The 15,834-nt window shown below is 40.7% G+C and overlaps 1 protein-coding gene across 1 annotated transcript in view; it reads left to right on the top strand.

Moving 5' to 3' along the window:
• Window positions 1-15,834, top strand: part of ADAMTS18 (ADAM metallopeptidase with thrombospondin type 1 motif 18) — a 185,827-nt gene that overhangs the window by 146,393 nt on the left and 23,600 nt on the right. Inside the window, exons 18-19 of the mRNA XM_036832341.1 lie at window positions 10,901-11,042; window positions 13,660-13,786. Of these exons, the coding sequence (XP_036688236.1) occupies window positions 10,901-11,042; window positions 13,660-13,786 (269 nt within the window). The remainder of the gene's footprint in view (window positions 1-10,900; window positions 11,043-13,659; window positions 13,787-15,834) is intronic.

Here is a 15,834-nt window from a genome sequence, read left to right as displayed (position 1 = left end):
CAGTGGATAAGACTCCGCGTTCACAATGTAGGGAGCCCAGGTTCGATCCCTGGTCAGGGAACTAGATCCCACATGCATGCTGCAACTAAGAGCTCGCATGCCACAACTAAGGAGCCCACGAGCCGCAACTAAGGAGCCCGCCTGCCGCAACTAAGGAGCCCACCTCCTGCAACTAAGGAACCCACCTCCTGCAACTAAGACCTGGTGCAACCAAATAAATAAATAAATATTAAAAATAAAAAAAAATAAATAGTAGAATCTTCTTTCCAAGTTAAAAAATCATACATGGAGACAATAAATCAAGTGAAAGGAGACTTTCTCTGACCAAAGTCAAGAGTGACAGGGCCCAGAGGCCAGCCTCTCCTCCCCATTTCTGCCCTTCTGTCCCAAACCACAGTCGTAATCTGAAGTTCTCTGAAAGGCTTAGACTTCTGCGGTACACATTTTAAAAACCACTGGATTTCATCATCTCTTAGGACTAGTCCTAGAATTGTACAGTTGAAAGTTAAGTACAGTGAAGGGCATTTAAATATTGAAATTTGATCTCCTCAATTGCATTTGAGGAATCGATCTGCTTTCTAAAAGGCTTGCCTTTCCCAAAGTGAATAATTTACACATAAGAACTTGCTGACCAGTTAGTTCACAGTTGACTTACCTTAATCTGGGAGAACAGCAACTTGCCCTCCCAGGGTGGTGGGTTTAACAGATCTTTTCACTTATTTCTGGGTGTTTTCTAGTGCAAGGCAGGGGTAATGCAGTCCTGGGACAGATTGACTGCTGTCAGTTAACCTCAAGAAATAAGTGCATGGCCTGACACAAAAGTGTCTTCTGCTTCTGGTTATTTTTAATGTCAAAACTTTACAGAATGTCTTCATAGGGAAGCTCAGTTTAAATGGAAAACAGATTTTCACTTTTATCACCAAGTCATGTGCCTGCCCAATTTTCAAATACTGTCTCTGTTACAAACCTTCATTCTTCTCGGAACCCAGATTCTACATGGTCCAACATTAGCAACAGGTGGATGTCAATTTAGACTGAGCTGGCCCCTTAATTTCCTCAGTGGCCAAGAGGAAATTCCTAAGGGTAATCAAGGATTTATATGATTGTCTGAGGTCTTAAATTTTTAGGCATTATTTAAGTCCATCAATCAAGTTTTTATTTTGAAGTACAGACATCCATATACATGTAAATGACTTGGAGAAATGGAGCTAATGTTCATGACCCTGTATCATATTTCTGCATTGCCCAGGGGAAAATGACACACACGTGCACACCCCAGCACAGAAAGAAATCAATATTGATTTGGCAACCATATACTTTCTGAGATCACTACAGACACAGTTATTATAAACTAGATAATTTCCACATCTTTCTTTATTTCAGCTTATCCCCTACAACATGAGTCTGGCATAGAGTCTAAGGAATTTCTCATTGAACTAGTGCACTCATTAGTCATCTGAAAGATTTAAAAGTCAGCTTATATTTCAATAGTCTTCAGGATACTATGCATAGACCTACCATATTTATTTTACTGGGTTTGGGAACACAAGAAAAACTAAATCTTCTGCACATCACATAGCTAAATTGTGTGTGTGTGTGTGTGTGTGTGTGTCTTGTACAAGGAATTAAATTTTGAAGTGGTAGAAATGTGAAAACTGAAGTTCAGAGTTGAAATTTACACATGCCTTCATGGAAAAATAATCATTTAATCTGAAGTAGACGTCTATATGCTGGACGTTTTGAGTATGGCTGAAAATGTAATGTTTTTCCGTTTTGAGATTGAGCCATAGGTAACATAAGGTCACTGGTTTTGTCCTCTGTATAAGCGCAGTGCAAAAGGCCCATTTAAGATACAATTTTAGGGAGCCTTGGCAATGAGAATGAAAAACACAAAAATTCTCTTTTTTTTTTCATGATTAGTGAAGGTGTCCACTTAGAGATGACACATTCTTTAGAAGTGACTGAAGATCAGCTTTTTTGCTAGCTGATGCACACTCTCACACTCTCTCTCTCTCTCTCCCCCCCTTCTCCCCACCTCCCCGCCTCCCCCTTCCCCCTCTCGTGTCCCTCTCCCCCTTTTCTCCTTCCTCTCCTTTATTCTCTTTCTCTGTCTCTGTTTCTCTCTGTCTCTGTTTCTATCTGTCTCTCTCTCACACACAACAGTGAATGAGTCATATTCTCCATCAAACTGTCATGCAGTTGGAGGGTAGGTGAGGAAATTCATCATGAGTGTTTCATTTATAAAGTAACTTCATCTCCGTCTGATAAACAGTGAGTCAGGACGACATGATAACACAGGTTGCTAGTCTAGGACTGAAATATGATCACCTGTGTTTTTACAGCATTCCTTTTTTTAAAAAAAAAAGGTCTTAAAAATGAAAGCTCTCCTTTATGTTAAGGATTTTTTTTTTCTGTCTCTGTTAAGGGGCAAAAGGGGGTGTTTAACTCTTTGAAAACCCTTTCCCTATTAATTGTGTACCAAGAGAGAATCCCGCAGCTGACAAATACAGCAGCCTTTGTAATGACAGTAAGTGACAAATAGGTTAACCACAGGCCAGTTTCAAGGCAGAAAAAGACATCTAAAGAAAATTACTATAATAAACAACTTCCTCCACTCTTTGGCAAAAGGAGATGATGGGGTGGCGGGGGACCAGGTGGACAGGCACGTTGATCACTGAGTTGACAGCGTGCAAGCATCGCTGACAGAGACTTACCTTCTCATCCAGCTCCTTCCTTGTGACCCTGCTGTCTGCATCCCCCGCCCCCCGCAAGGGGAAGGAGCTGAAATGAGTAAAGATGTGCCTCACGATAAAATCAGTGTAAGGGAAAGGAGATTATCCAAGGAGCAGGGATGGAGTGAAGACACAAAACACAAAAGAGGCAAAGAAGTAATGGAGAATAAATTCAGAACAGATGATAGGAAACTCCAGACTCCAGAGGACGATTCATATGTGCTTTCATGATGCCACATCATTTGTCTAGAGATTGCCATTTGCTATTTGAAGTGCAGGCCTCCAGTTAATTCATGGCAAATACTTCTGTGACAGGTCGGAGAACACTATTTCTCTTCACTAAACTCTGAGGAATGTTGATGAGTTGAATTAAACTGTAGTCGGGGTTCAGTGTGTCAGCCCACACCTTTGAAGCTGCCTCACAGATGTACTTCCAAGGCCCCGATCGGGGTCTTTGTGGTGCTGTGTCTTGTCAAATCCAACTCACTCACACCTAATAGCAGTGGTGATACCTGGTCATGTTTTTCAGGCTTTGAAGCAAATAAGAAGACAAAGACAACTGGCTGATTTTTCACATCACGAGGCTTCCAAAAAATCACAGGATTATACAAAAACAGGAATTTACACTACAAAACTATCCCTTCCCTGACTTAGTCAACACGTAATGTACGGCGAAATTCATCATTTATCGGAAGGGGTCAATCTATGAAGTAGGTTGTATTTCAGCCGTTAAAACAATGGTGAAATCCAACAGTTCTATAAATGCAGGGGAAAATGGATTGAGGAGATTAAAAGTCATGTATCCTTAAGTCAGATATTAGCGTGTTCAAGAAACAACATTTTCAGGTTGGAACCCGATAGCACAATGTAAATGTTATAGCATGCTCTTGGATCCCGGTGACAACGTCTTTTCAATGGTTCATCCAGTCTTTAGAACTTTAAATTAGAATCCTAGATGTGACATTTCAGAGCTGGAGATGCAGTGTCCCAAGAGTTAAGATGTCAAGTTTGGGAGTCGGACAATATCAGAGACTTGAGTTCCCAGTGTTGCTACTTACTAGCTACGTGGCCTTGTGTATTGGTGCATTCATCTACAGTACTAAGATATTAACAGCACTGTGCCTACCTCATAGTATTGTTATCTGCTTTATTTTTTTTTTAATATTTATTTATTTGGTCGCCTCATGTCTTCGTTGCGGCAGGCAGGCTCCTTAGTTGTGGCTCGAGGGCTCCTTAGTTGCGGCTCGCCGGCTCCTTAGTTGCGGCATGTGGGATCTAGTTCCTGGACCAGGGATCAAACCCAGGCCCCCTGCTTTGGCAGCGCAGAGTCTTATCCACTGTGCCACCAGGGAAGTCCCGAGTGGTGTTGTCAGCTTTAAATGAGATAATGCTTGTACAGTGCTTTGCCTGGCATAACACACTAAGTATTGCTGCTGTTATTTTTTAAAGCGATCAAGTACATGACTGAAGACAAGAAATAAGCTTCCAAGCATGCACTAAATAAAACGTCGGTCTTCAGAACCTATGCATAACTCTTTAGTTTCCGTGGGAGAATTAGGACAACTTCCTTAAAAGGAAAAATGGGCCTTAAGTAATGAAACAAAAATGAAGCTGATTGAAGGCATTTATAGTTTGCACATTACAAATTAAAAGTGGGAGTGACAGAAAGCAAGCTGTTTACCCAAGACTACTCAATGTGTCCTTTGTTTTAACTTTGTGTGCCCCAAGCGGACCCTGCGTCCCCCTTCCTTCGGAGGGCAGTTGGTAGAGTCCAGCCCCGTCGTCTGTGGTTTTCCAACTTAAGAAGCTGTAAATTTTATAGCTCCGCACCCTGCGGTCAGAGCCGCTGAGTGCTGTGTCTGAAGTCAGGTGGTTGGTGTGTTAAAGGTAGACACTGCACAGTTCTACTGAGGACCTGGAAGCATTTAAGGAGGTTGCTTGCCAACTGTAAGTTAGAGACCCAGTGCCAGTTGGCTGGAAAATCCTCTGGACTAAGTCCAGTTAAGTAGACTGAATTGCTGGCGGTCTTTCCAAACTTGTGCATTTCACAGCTGGGCTATACAGTCCGACAGGCAGCACGGGGCGTTATTGTGATGTTGTGCGATGATGGGGGGTGGGGGAGGGTTGTGGCATCCATGTGACCTGGAGGGCCTTTGTGTTCTCCACTAGTGCTGAAAAAAGTTATTGACTGCGCTTGACAGGGTCACTGAAAATATTTCTAAATAGATGTGAGTGATGGGAATTAGCATTTTCAAATGACGTATTGTTTCAGATGTGTTCGTTCCTCGGCATCCGCAGAGGCAGTTAGAATCTTAGCTATGCGGTTATCACACGTCGTCCCACGGTCCTGCTTCCGAGCTTCGGGTGGGTCGCACTGTCCGTGGTCAAGGTGATGGTCATGGTCTCACTGAGGTACTTAGGTATAGCCAAGCCTGCCAAATTAGTGGGTGTCATCTCCACTAAGAGGAGTGGGCAAAGTCATTGTTAGACCGCAGGACCATTTAGAATTTGGAACATTTTTCATTGTGTCTTAAAACTGATGCAGGTGAGAAAACCTCAGCCTTAAGGTTGGGCAGAGGTGGCTTCATGGACGTGGAACCCGCAAAGTCACAGGGGACCTTGGACCCAGAAGTGCCTTATGTTTGGTTTACTGTTCTGTTGTCACCAGCTTGAAATCCTTAATCATTTTTTTAAACAAGGGGCCTTGCATTTCCATTTTGCTCTGGGCCCTGCAAATTATGTAGCCAATCCTGAGGGTGGGATTGACTTTTTTTTTCTTTTTTTAACAAAGTCCAGTCTTTTTTCAGAATGGGGTAAAGAAGGGACTTAGAGATTCTTTCAGCCAGACGATCAGTCTATTTCCAAAGGATTCGCTATTGCAAGCATCAAACAAAAAGATAAGACAACTGCTGTGTATTCCATTCTTGGTTACTTTGTTCCTCATACAGGATTAGGAAAAGGGCAGAGAATGCCTAAATTATCATAGAGAAGCAAATAATGTAATTGGCAAATACTCATCATTTATATATTTGATCTTGGTGTCTATTTGTTTAAATAATTACTTTCTTTAAGGAGGCTTTATGAGCTGATGTTAAAGTAAATTCTAAAGTCAGCTTTCTGCTGGTTTACACAAATATTGTCCTTCAGCCTACGTGATTACACATAGAACTCTCCTGTGACCTTACAGATACACACACATTATAGTGAAGCCGTGAGTCATTTGATTTTTTTTAAAGTTGAGAGTCTTATTCATTTGTGCATTCAATGAATGCATTAATATGTCCAACAAACAAAATATAAACAATATGTCCTGTAGGCCATTGGCTATAGAACTGTACTAGTAATATGGCAATAACCAGCTACGACATATGTTATGAGTTAGTAATTTAAAGTTGCATAATTTTGTGCACATTTATAGTAAATCGTGGGAGTTATTTCTCTTCTTGCCATGGCTGCATAAGTAAGCTTCTTTTATTACCTTGATAGTATGAAATGGATTAGTTGCCTTCTTGCTATTAACTACTTTTAGCTCAGATGTTTTACTTTTCAGAGGATCTTTACATATTTTTGCTTTACCTAAGGGAAGGAAGGTGGGAAACTCAGTATAAAAGTTTGTCCTTTTGGGGGGAATAGAAATCCTCAAAGAAAACAAATTCTTTTGTTCTTTTGTGGATTCTTGGCGGGAATCATCACCAAAATACTTCATTAATTAAGTAACAGCTACACAGTTTCCTTAGGTAGTCATGTGATCCCCTCCCCCCAAGTTCACAGTAACATTTGATTTCCCTTGGCAGGTTATATGGCACTTTGTTTTTAACCTCTTAAGTAACCATATTATTTTTGAGCGTGGATGTGTCCATCTCCTCCGCTAGAGAATACGGCTTCTCCTCATCCCTAGAGAGCCATGATCATGGAAATCCAAAGAGATGATGGCGGCTTAGACCAAGGAAGCAGCAGTAGCAATAGATAAAGTGAGACGTGGTCAGATTTGAGTAATATTGAAAGTAAAGATAACACCATTTCTTGGTCGATTAGGTGTGGGGTGTGAGTAAAAGAGAGGAGATCAACTTTCTATTTTAGCCCGAACAATTAGAAGGATTGGGTTGCCATTTTGTGAGACTGGGAAGAACAGCCTTTCAGAGAACAGGGAGGAGAATCCTGAGTTCATTGTTGGACTTTGTTTACCTTTTAAACATTCAAGTAGAGATGCTCAATAGACAGTTAACTATGTGAATGTGGAGGTCAGAGGATGGGTTTCATTTACAGCTGTGCTGTCCCATATGGTAGCCACTACTCACATGTGGTTCTTTAAGTTTAGATTTAGATTAAATTAAACATAACGTCTTATTCTTCAATCACAATGTATACTAGTGCTCAAGAGCCACATGTGGCTTGCGGCTGCCACGTGGAACAACACAGGTTTATAGTATAATACTTGTCATCATTGCAGAAAGTTCTATTGGAAAGCGCTGGTGTAGAGTTATGAATTTGGGAGTGGTCAACCTGTAGATTGCACTTAAACTACAGGACTGGATGAGATCACCTAGAGGGGTGAGTATAGAAAAACAGGAGGTCGAGAGGTTGGAAGTCAATTTGACATTGAATCATTAGGAAATAAGGATTCAGCAAAAGAAACTAGGGATGGTCGGTCGGTCAGTAAGGGAGGAAAAGAACTGAAATGATGGGTTTCTAATAGCGAAAACAGGAGGAAGTGATCAGCTATGTCCAGTGCTTGTGATTGGTTGAGTAAGACAAAGCCGTTGACTGTTGGAAGTGACAAGGTGCCCTTGAAAGAGAGGTTTCAGTGATGTGGTGCGGAGGGATGCCTGAGAAAGAGGGACCACGGGAGAATGAGGAATATGCGGAGATCCAAAGTCAAGGCAACTCTTAGAGGGATTTTTGCTATAAAGGGAAACAGTGAATGTGAGCTGGAAGTGTACGTAGAGATGAGATCATTTTTTTCCTCTTGAGATGAGGGATATAATAGCATGTTCATGTGCTTATCGAATGATCCAATAGACGGGGACATTTCAATAAGGCTCAAGAGAGAGGGGACGACACTAGCAGTGACGCCCTTAAGTAGGTGAGGGAAGATGGGATCCAGGGCAATAGTGGACAACCCGGGCTGAGCATCCTGGGAGGAGCCAGGACAGGACATCCTGGGTAACAGAAGGAGAGGAATGTATGGGTCCAGATGCAGAAACACATTTGATGGGAGAGAGTGCCTACATTCTCTTCTTGATGGTAGCATCAATAATATTTTATGGATTGCTTTACTGGAAGCCTAGGGAAACTTGACATCTTGGTTGTTTTTGTTTGTTTAATAGCGATGACACTTTGACCTTCACAGTCCTTTTTTTTTCTCCCTCTCAAATGCATCCTGCTGTTCACAGCAACATTTAAAAATTTTTACAGTGAAACCACATGCCATGTATGGCCTAGGTTCTAGAATCTGTCTAAAAGGTGAAAGTAGAATATATTTCAAATGCTCATTGAAAATGTGCTAAACCACTCTTAAATCACCAGAACATAAGTCCTTGACATTGAAAAGGCAAGAACTAAAGTTATTTTTTCTTTTCTTTGCATTTCTACTGGGGATCCCTTTCCCCTGCGGCAGTGGAAGTCAGGATCTAGTCTGAATGTGGGGTGGGGTGGTACTAGGAAGTGGAGCTAAGTGAGTGGATTTCTGTCTCTATCACGCTTGCCCTTGAATTTGTCTATCTTATGTGCATGTGTGATGCAACTCCATTCTATTGTAATATCATCCTGATCTTGAGCCTTAGCTCACTCTAACTCTGATACATTTCACCTGTATTTTACTGCCATGCTTGCACACGTGGTGTGCTGCGTTATTTTCTTCCCTACAAGAACTCTGCATTACTATTGCATAAAGAAAATAGCAACCAAAAGTGTCACATTTGAGATATCACTTTAACTCAAGGAGAAATTGAGTTGAAATATCCATGAGCATCAGTATTACCTTCTGAATGTGAAATTCCTCTCAAAATTCTAGCTTGATTGTGAATAAAGCTCTATAGTGTCTCTGTTTACATAATATCACATGAAGACATTAACAAAAACACTGCAAAAAATCTCAAATAAGGAAAGCATTCTATTTATTCAAAATATATGTAATGTTATAACATAACTGAACACATGATTCCAAGAACAGTTTGTATCACTTAGCTGCAAAAATAAGAAAGGCAAAGACTAGAAAGATCCTCGGAATTCAAAGACTCCTAAGACCTTGATTTTGAGAAGGTTTTCATTGGTGACTAATGAGAATTCGGCATTTGTTGATTTTAATGGTACTACCTGCTGTGTTTTGTTTGCTTTTTGTTTTGGATGGGGGTGAGGGAAACAAAGACCCATCTATTAACAATTTGGTTGTTTCTGGGGGCCACCAGGATTTGTTTTGTTGGATGACAAATGATGACTATACCATGGAATCTTCAGAGCAAGCCGTAATACTTCTGGAGACATTTAAGCTAATAGCAAAGTGGAAACCATTTTGTAGTATCCTAAGGAGCGGTCTGGTGTAAGGAGGTCCTTGAACTGCTGCCACCCACCCAACTTTAATTGAGGTGGGATCCCACCAGACAGAGATAGAGCCAGGAGTTCCTATTTTTAACTGGAAACCTGCTAAAATTCATTCATGGCTTCTTGGCCATGAATGCCCAGTTCTGGTGGTAACACACATTTTACACAAGACACGGGTTGGGAGAAAACCAGCTGTTTGTATTCATGCTTTGAGCTTGAAAGAAAAAACAAAGAGAAGTAGTTAAGAAAAGAGAGGATCAGGAAGGGAGGCAAATAATGTGTTTGCCTACACCAAAAACAAGGTGATATCCAGACATAGGAAACAAACTTACGGTTACCAAAGGGGAAAGGGGTGGGGGGGAGGGATAAATCAGGAACTTGGGATGAACAGATACACAGTACTATATATAAAATAGATGAACAACAAGGCCCTACTGTATAGCACAGGGAACTCTATTCAATATCTTGTAATACCTATAATGGAAAAGAATTTGAAAAAGAATATATATACATACACACATATGTGCACACACACACACATATATATACACACACACATATAACAGAATCACTTTGCTACACCTGAAAGTAACACAACATTGTAAATCAACTATACTCCAAGAAAAAAAATAAAAAGGTGATATCTTACAGTCCTTAGGCACATTTTGTTGGAGGGCCTAAATTCTATTTTAATCTCATTCACCGGTCACCTGTATGATCTTGCACAAGTTCATTCTTCTCAGTTTTTTTTCGATGAAAAAATAGACACCTACATTATAGAGTGGTTAGAGGACTCTTGAAATAATGCATAGGAAAAGCCCGGCAGAGTGTCTGACACCTGGGAAGTGCCAGTAAATGATTGCTCTTATTTTAGTAGTCAGACCTGATAGTATCAGATTTATCCCAAGTCCTTGCCCTTTTGAGGTCAAATCCATTCCAGTATATATATTACCAACCACTGCTTCTGATCATATTTCTTTTTGTCTTATCTGCTCATCCTGGTACACAGTTAACAGACACCTACTGTTTGGGCAGATTCTCTTTGGAAATCCTATTGGGAATCTGCCTGGATTCTAAGGTTGAAGATAGGGACGCCAAGTGGGGTATTCTAAGGTTTTCTGAGTGCTTCCCTTGTGCCTAGCATCTACTGGCATCCAGGAGAGGGATTATAAGTTGTGGCCCAGGATAAATCATAAAAATCTATATACGCTGATTCAATTTCAACCGTTATCTGTGGAGCACCAGTATGTGTTAGTATCATGCTAGGCTTTCAAGTTTAAAGTGAAGGTTGAGACCTCATAGTATAACCTCTCCTTCAACATAAGGTAAAAATCTATTTTCTTGCCTTATTCATTGGATATGCCTAGAACTGAGGGCTGTGGGCTTATAGCAAATGTCCTGTTTCCCTACCGTCTTTCTAAATCACAGGTCTGGTGCTCTAGAGGTACACATTTTCAAGTGTCATGGGCAAACTTTAAATCAACATAAAACATACTTGGGAACAATGATGTGAACCAGCTTGGAGGTCAAAATGGCATGCAAATATCTCTAAAATGTTCAGTGAGATTTCTGGAATTCCAGGGTCTGACCTGTCTCTTGATCTCTGATTTGTATCTTACACTGTCCAGATTCTGATGCAAGGCAAAAATCCGGGGATATCTTGGAAGTATGCACTTCCCCAGGTCGTGAATGGAACTCAGCCAGCCTCAGAGAGACACAGCCACACCTGGAGTACAGTGCAGTCAGATTGCTCCTTCTCCTGTGGTGGAGGTAGTTGATTTCCTCACTGTCTTCCACGTCTCTCCTTAAACAGGGTCTTTCACCGGTTTGCAGGGCAGAAATAGAGACACAGATGTAGAGCACAAACATGGACACCAAGGGGGGAATAGTGGCGGGCAGGGGGTGGGTGGTGGGATGAATTGGGAGATTGGGATTGACATATATACACTAATATGTATAAAATAGATAACTAATAAGAACCTGCTGTATAAAAAAATAATTCAAAAAAAATATTACAGCAACAGAAAAAAAAAAATGAAATTATGTTCTTCTGCTTCAAAGTCATCCATGGCTCCTCTTTGCACTTGGATGAAACCCACGCTCCTCGTCGTGGCCCACTGGACCCCGCATGGTCTGGCCCCCACTTGCTGCCTCAGTTTCCTTTTGTAGAACCCTCCCACCTGCCCTGTTAAAAAAAAAAACAAAAAACAAAAAACAGGTTCTTTCACTCCAGACGTCTTTCCATTGTATGGTTTAAATAAGCAACAAAAGAACTATCTTTATGGGAACTGTCACTGTAAGAAAAAAAAAAAAAAAGCAAATATTATTTGTACTCTTCGGGGATTTTCCTATGTAGAAAGGAACCAACTCACACAAATCTCAAGTCAGCCACAACCAGGACTCAAAAGTTATGCATCTGAAACTTACAAGGGGGGGAAATATAAAACATGTGTCCATTTCTTATAAATGTAAGGATTGAGTCATTGATGGATTTTTCAGCTCACAGCTTCGTGTCTTTCTGTCCTGACTTTTCTGTTGTTGTCAGCCTCCCAGTGGGACTTAGAGAAGGTAGGGGCAAGACAGTGAAAGCACACGCAAGGCAGACTTAAGACAGCGATCTGACACGTGGGAGCAGTGGCGTTCCAGGCCCGCAGGGAAATGGATTAAATCTGAGAAACAGCCCTTGTAAGGAAGGAAGAACAACAGCCATCCTCTCAGTGCGTAGAAGGGAGGCATTTTATTTAGGTCCCAAAATATCACATACTGGTTGGTAAGTCAATCTTTGTCACACTTGCCCTTTGGGAAGAAGAATGAGTCCATAAATAAGTCCATGAAACCAAAGCATGAAGCTCATTTCCTCATGCTCAGAGCACCTGGTGACAGCGGGTCTCCCTACTGTGTCCATCCCACTGAGCAAACTGGGGCATCTTGGGACCAGAGACAGAGCAGAAATACAGAAAGTGAAGAAATTCTGTCTTCAGCTGCCCATGCTAGTTAACAAAATATGAGGAAATACTTCTTTTTAAAAATATATATTCAATAATTAAAAGGGAATATATTTTTTATTAACACACATTTTAAAAGCAATATGCTATAAAGAAGAAAATAATCTCCCATAATCTTTTAATCAGCAATAGCCAATGTTAATACTTTGGTCTATATCATTGTATTCTTTTTCTTAAGCAAACATAAAAACACATGTGTTTCACATACTCAGACACATTGCCACACATGTATCATTTTATGGTGTTTTTTTTTTAACAGAACAGAAACCATAATCTTTATGTTCTTTTTCATGTAGTCTTTGAGCATGAGCAGTTCATGTATCAAATGCTCTTTGAGATCATTCGCAATAACTTCCTGGTATTCCGGAGAGAGCACAGGTTCCTTGGGAAAGAGAGAGATTCAGTCCATTTTCCATTTACAGGGAATAAATACAACCAAGGGGAGGATGCTGGACAAGTGCATTATGGGATTCTCCTTTGCCTTGAGCTAGCAACACCTTCGTGTGACTCACAGACCATAGCATGTAGGAAGTCTAAGAGAAGACAAGTCCAAATGAATACGTTCTCCAGAAGCAAACTCTTAACTTTAGGGAGTCCCAGTATTTTGATCAGTTCCTCCTGAAAGTAAACCCCCTTCAACCTAATCATTCTAGCGGGAGTGACTTTTCACTGTTGCTCAGATTCCATTTTAAGGAAAAGTCCATGTGAATAAAGACAATTGAAAGAGGAGGCAGCGTTCCTATGGGGGGAGCTGACACATACAGTTAATCACACACAAAATAAAGTGTATCTTGATGAGAGGTCCTGAAATGAATATTGAAAACAAGGCAGTGGGGTGAACAGACAGAAACAAAAAACCAGAGTCCTTGCGGACAAGTATGAACACATATTCAGTGAGTTCAACTTTTTGTTTATATATGCACATACTCTCGGGGAAGTATAGAAGACGCTTCATGAAAAAGCAAAATCTTAAGAGTTTCCACACATAATTCCAAGATTTTTCTTTGAAGAACATTTTCCATTAGATATGTGCAGTGTGAGTTAAAGCTTGTGGGATATTTCCCTCAAACAGATATTGCCCTGTTTTCAAAAGGCTGCCTTTATTACTATATCGTTCTAGAATCCATGACAGTCTTGAAAACTACGACGCTACATGTTAAAAAGTATTAAAATATGAAAACTATTATCTTGGGGGGGCATGGCATTAGGGTGGAATTCACATGAGTTGTAGATTTTATCAGAAGGAAGTGTTTTCATACAATATTTAGGTTCTGTGTCTTCAGTAAAATATCAGAACCCTGGTAAACCCGAAGCTAAACTTGGAAACTAAATGGAATTGGTTATCTGCAATTTTCACTTTGTAACTTCTGATGTCTTATTAGGTTACATAAGTGTCAAGGCCATTTGCTTACGGGATCAAAACACTCAAGTCAATTCCTCATTCTGCAATGCAAGAGCCAAGCCAGCAACTGAACCCAAAATGTGCAATGCCTTCTCCTGCCCTGCCTAGTAAGTCATCTGGAAATGTCTTTCTGGTTGCATCTGTACTTGTGTGCCTTTATTGTTGATAGGAGATGGTTGAAGCCACTGTCGATGCCTCTGATCAAAAGTGATTCAAAGATAGACAGAATACCCACTGCCCCACCCCCAAAGAAAGGCAATGTAAGAAAGGAGACGAGAGTTGCAGTTAAAATATATAACTTGAAAAACACAAATTTGCTTCAGACACTCAGACTGTGGCTATGCCAACATAACCTTGGGGTAAAGAAAGGCATAAAGGCATCTTTTTTCAACCTTTTCATAGAGACCCCTCTTCTCTGAACTAAAACAGATATTTAAATAACATAGAATCCTATGTTAGTTAAATTTCTATGTGGTTGTATGCTTAACTTTTATAGAGTCATCCAAGAATTTAAAACTCATATTACTCTGCAACCCATGAAAGCCCAAATGCAAATTACACAGTAGCATGACACAGAGTAAAAAGAAAGGAGTAGAGCCCAAGTGGTAACCCCATTTTTGATGAACAGACACTGTGGGGAACTCAGTGGGTTTGCTTTTGGATTGATTTTAGCCACACTACTATTTGAGCACTAATTTTAAGTAATGTTCCCAGCCAAATGGAGTCTCTTCTTGTTTGATTTATCTTCTGCCAAATGTATTTATATAGAGTTGACAGGGTTTCTTCTACGGCACTGTTGTGTTCCCTGCTGTTTCCGATCATCTTAATAAGTAGTGTTTGCTTTGTGGTGATGCGATTATATTGCACACTCTTTTTATATACATACATATTTTTTTCCTTGTAAATAGTGTATTTGTCATAATCGTTCGGGGCTTCAGCTCCCCACCAATCCCCTAGGCCCAATTGTCAACTCAGTTTTTCCCTTAGAGTTTGGAACCAGCTGTATCCTGAACACAAAAAGGAGAAAGACGTGTGAGGGGGCTTCCATGGAATTTTCTCTCTTGCTAAGAAGTGTCTGGCTCTAAAAATATCCCGTGGCTCTAAGACGTGATAACCAGACAGTGTTATTGATCCTTGTGGAATAACCTCTCCCTTAGATGGGGGTGTGTGTGCGTGTGTGTGTGCGCTTAGGTACATGTAGGGATTGTCAGTACGCTTGAATGGCAAGCTAATATTTTCTTATTTTAAGCCTCCTTTCCATCATTGTTTATCTCCACCAAGAAAAGAAAGGAACCCCATTTGTATGGACATCCTTGAAAAGGGAGAGAGAGCATGGGTCACGCTTAACTCCCAGAACTTTCCTGATGGCTCCACGTAGAAATGATATTCTGTGCAGTAACAAGTTTGCTGGCTCTTTAAAAGCAGAACAGCCCCTGCAGTGACTCTACAGAGTTGGAGTGAAATGGGCAGTATCTTTTCCCTTTTATGCCACCCTATTTTTTTTTTTGGCCTCGCCATGAGAGGCATGCAGGATCTTAGTTCCCTGACTGGGGATCAAACCTGCGAAGTCCTAACCACTGGACTTCCAGGGAATTCCCTGCAACCCTATTATTTATCTCAGTATTTCCTGTTGAATAATGGGACCTTTTAGGGACTATTCTTCCACAGAGATATACTAGAAATAAGAGCTTAGACAATTAGAGTTCTAAGGACAAAGGAGTTCATCTGATCTAACTCCATTATTTTCCCATGTGATGACCATGTTATGTGCCCTACGGTACGCCAGGTCCTCAGCTGAGGACTGGAGACGAATAGCCTGTAGTTCCTGCCATCAATGAACCCACCATCGAATGGAAGAGGTGGATGTGTAAACAGATAATTGAGATGCAGTGAGATATGTGCTATAAAAATGATAAATATAAAAAACGAGTAAGGGGACTTCCCTGGTGGTCCAGCGGTTAGGACTCTGTGCAAGGCACAAGACACGGCCAAAAAAAAAAAAAAAAAAAAAAGGCAATAAGGGAGAAAATGGACAGTGGAGGAATCAGGTCTGTGAGGTCGGGGTTGATTAAAACTAATAATTTCACGATAATATATATCTTTTCTTTGCATCTTACTGTAAGATAAAATGATTGTACAAATATAAGGAATTCTT

This window comes from Balaenoptera musculus, chromosome 19, assembly GCF_009873245.2.
Source record: "Balaenoptera musculus isolate JJ_BM4_2016_0621 chromosome 19, mBalMus1.pri.v3, whole genome shotgun sequence".
NCBI lineage: Eukaryota > Metazoa > Chordata > Mammalia > Artiodactyla > Balaenopteridae > Balaenoptera > Balaenoptera musculus.
This window is presented reverse-complemented; position numbering and strand designations above follow the sequence as displayed.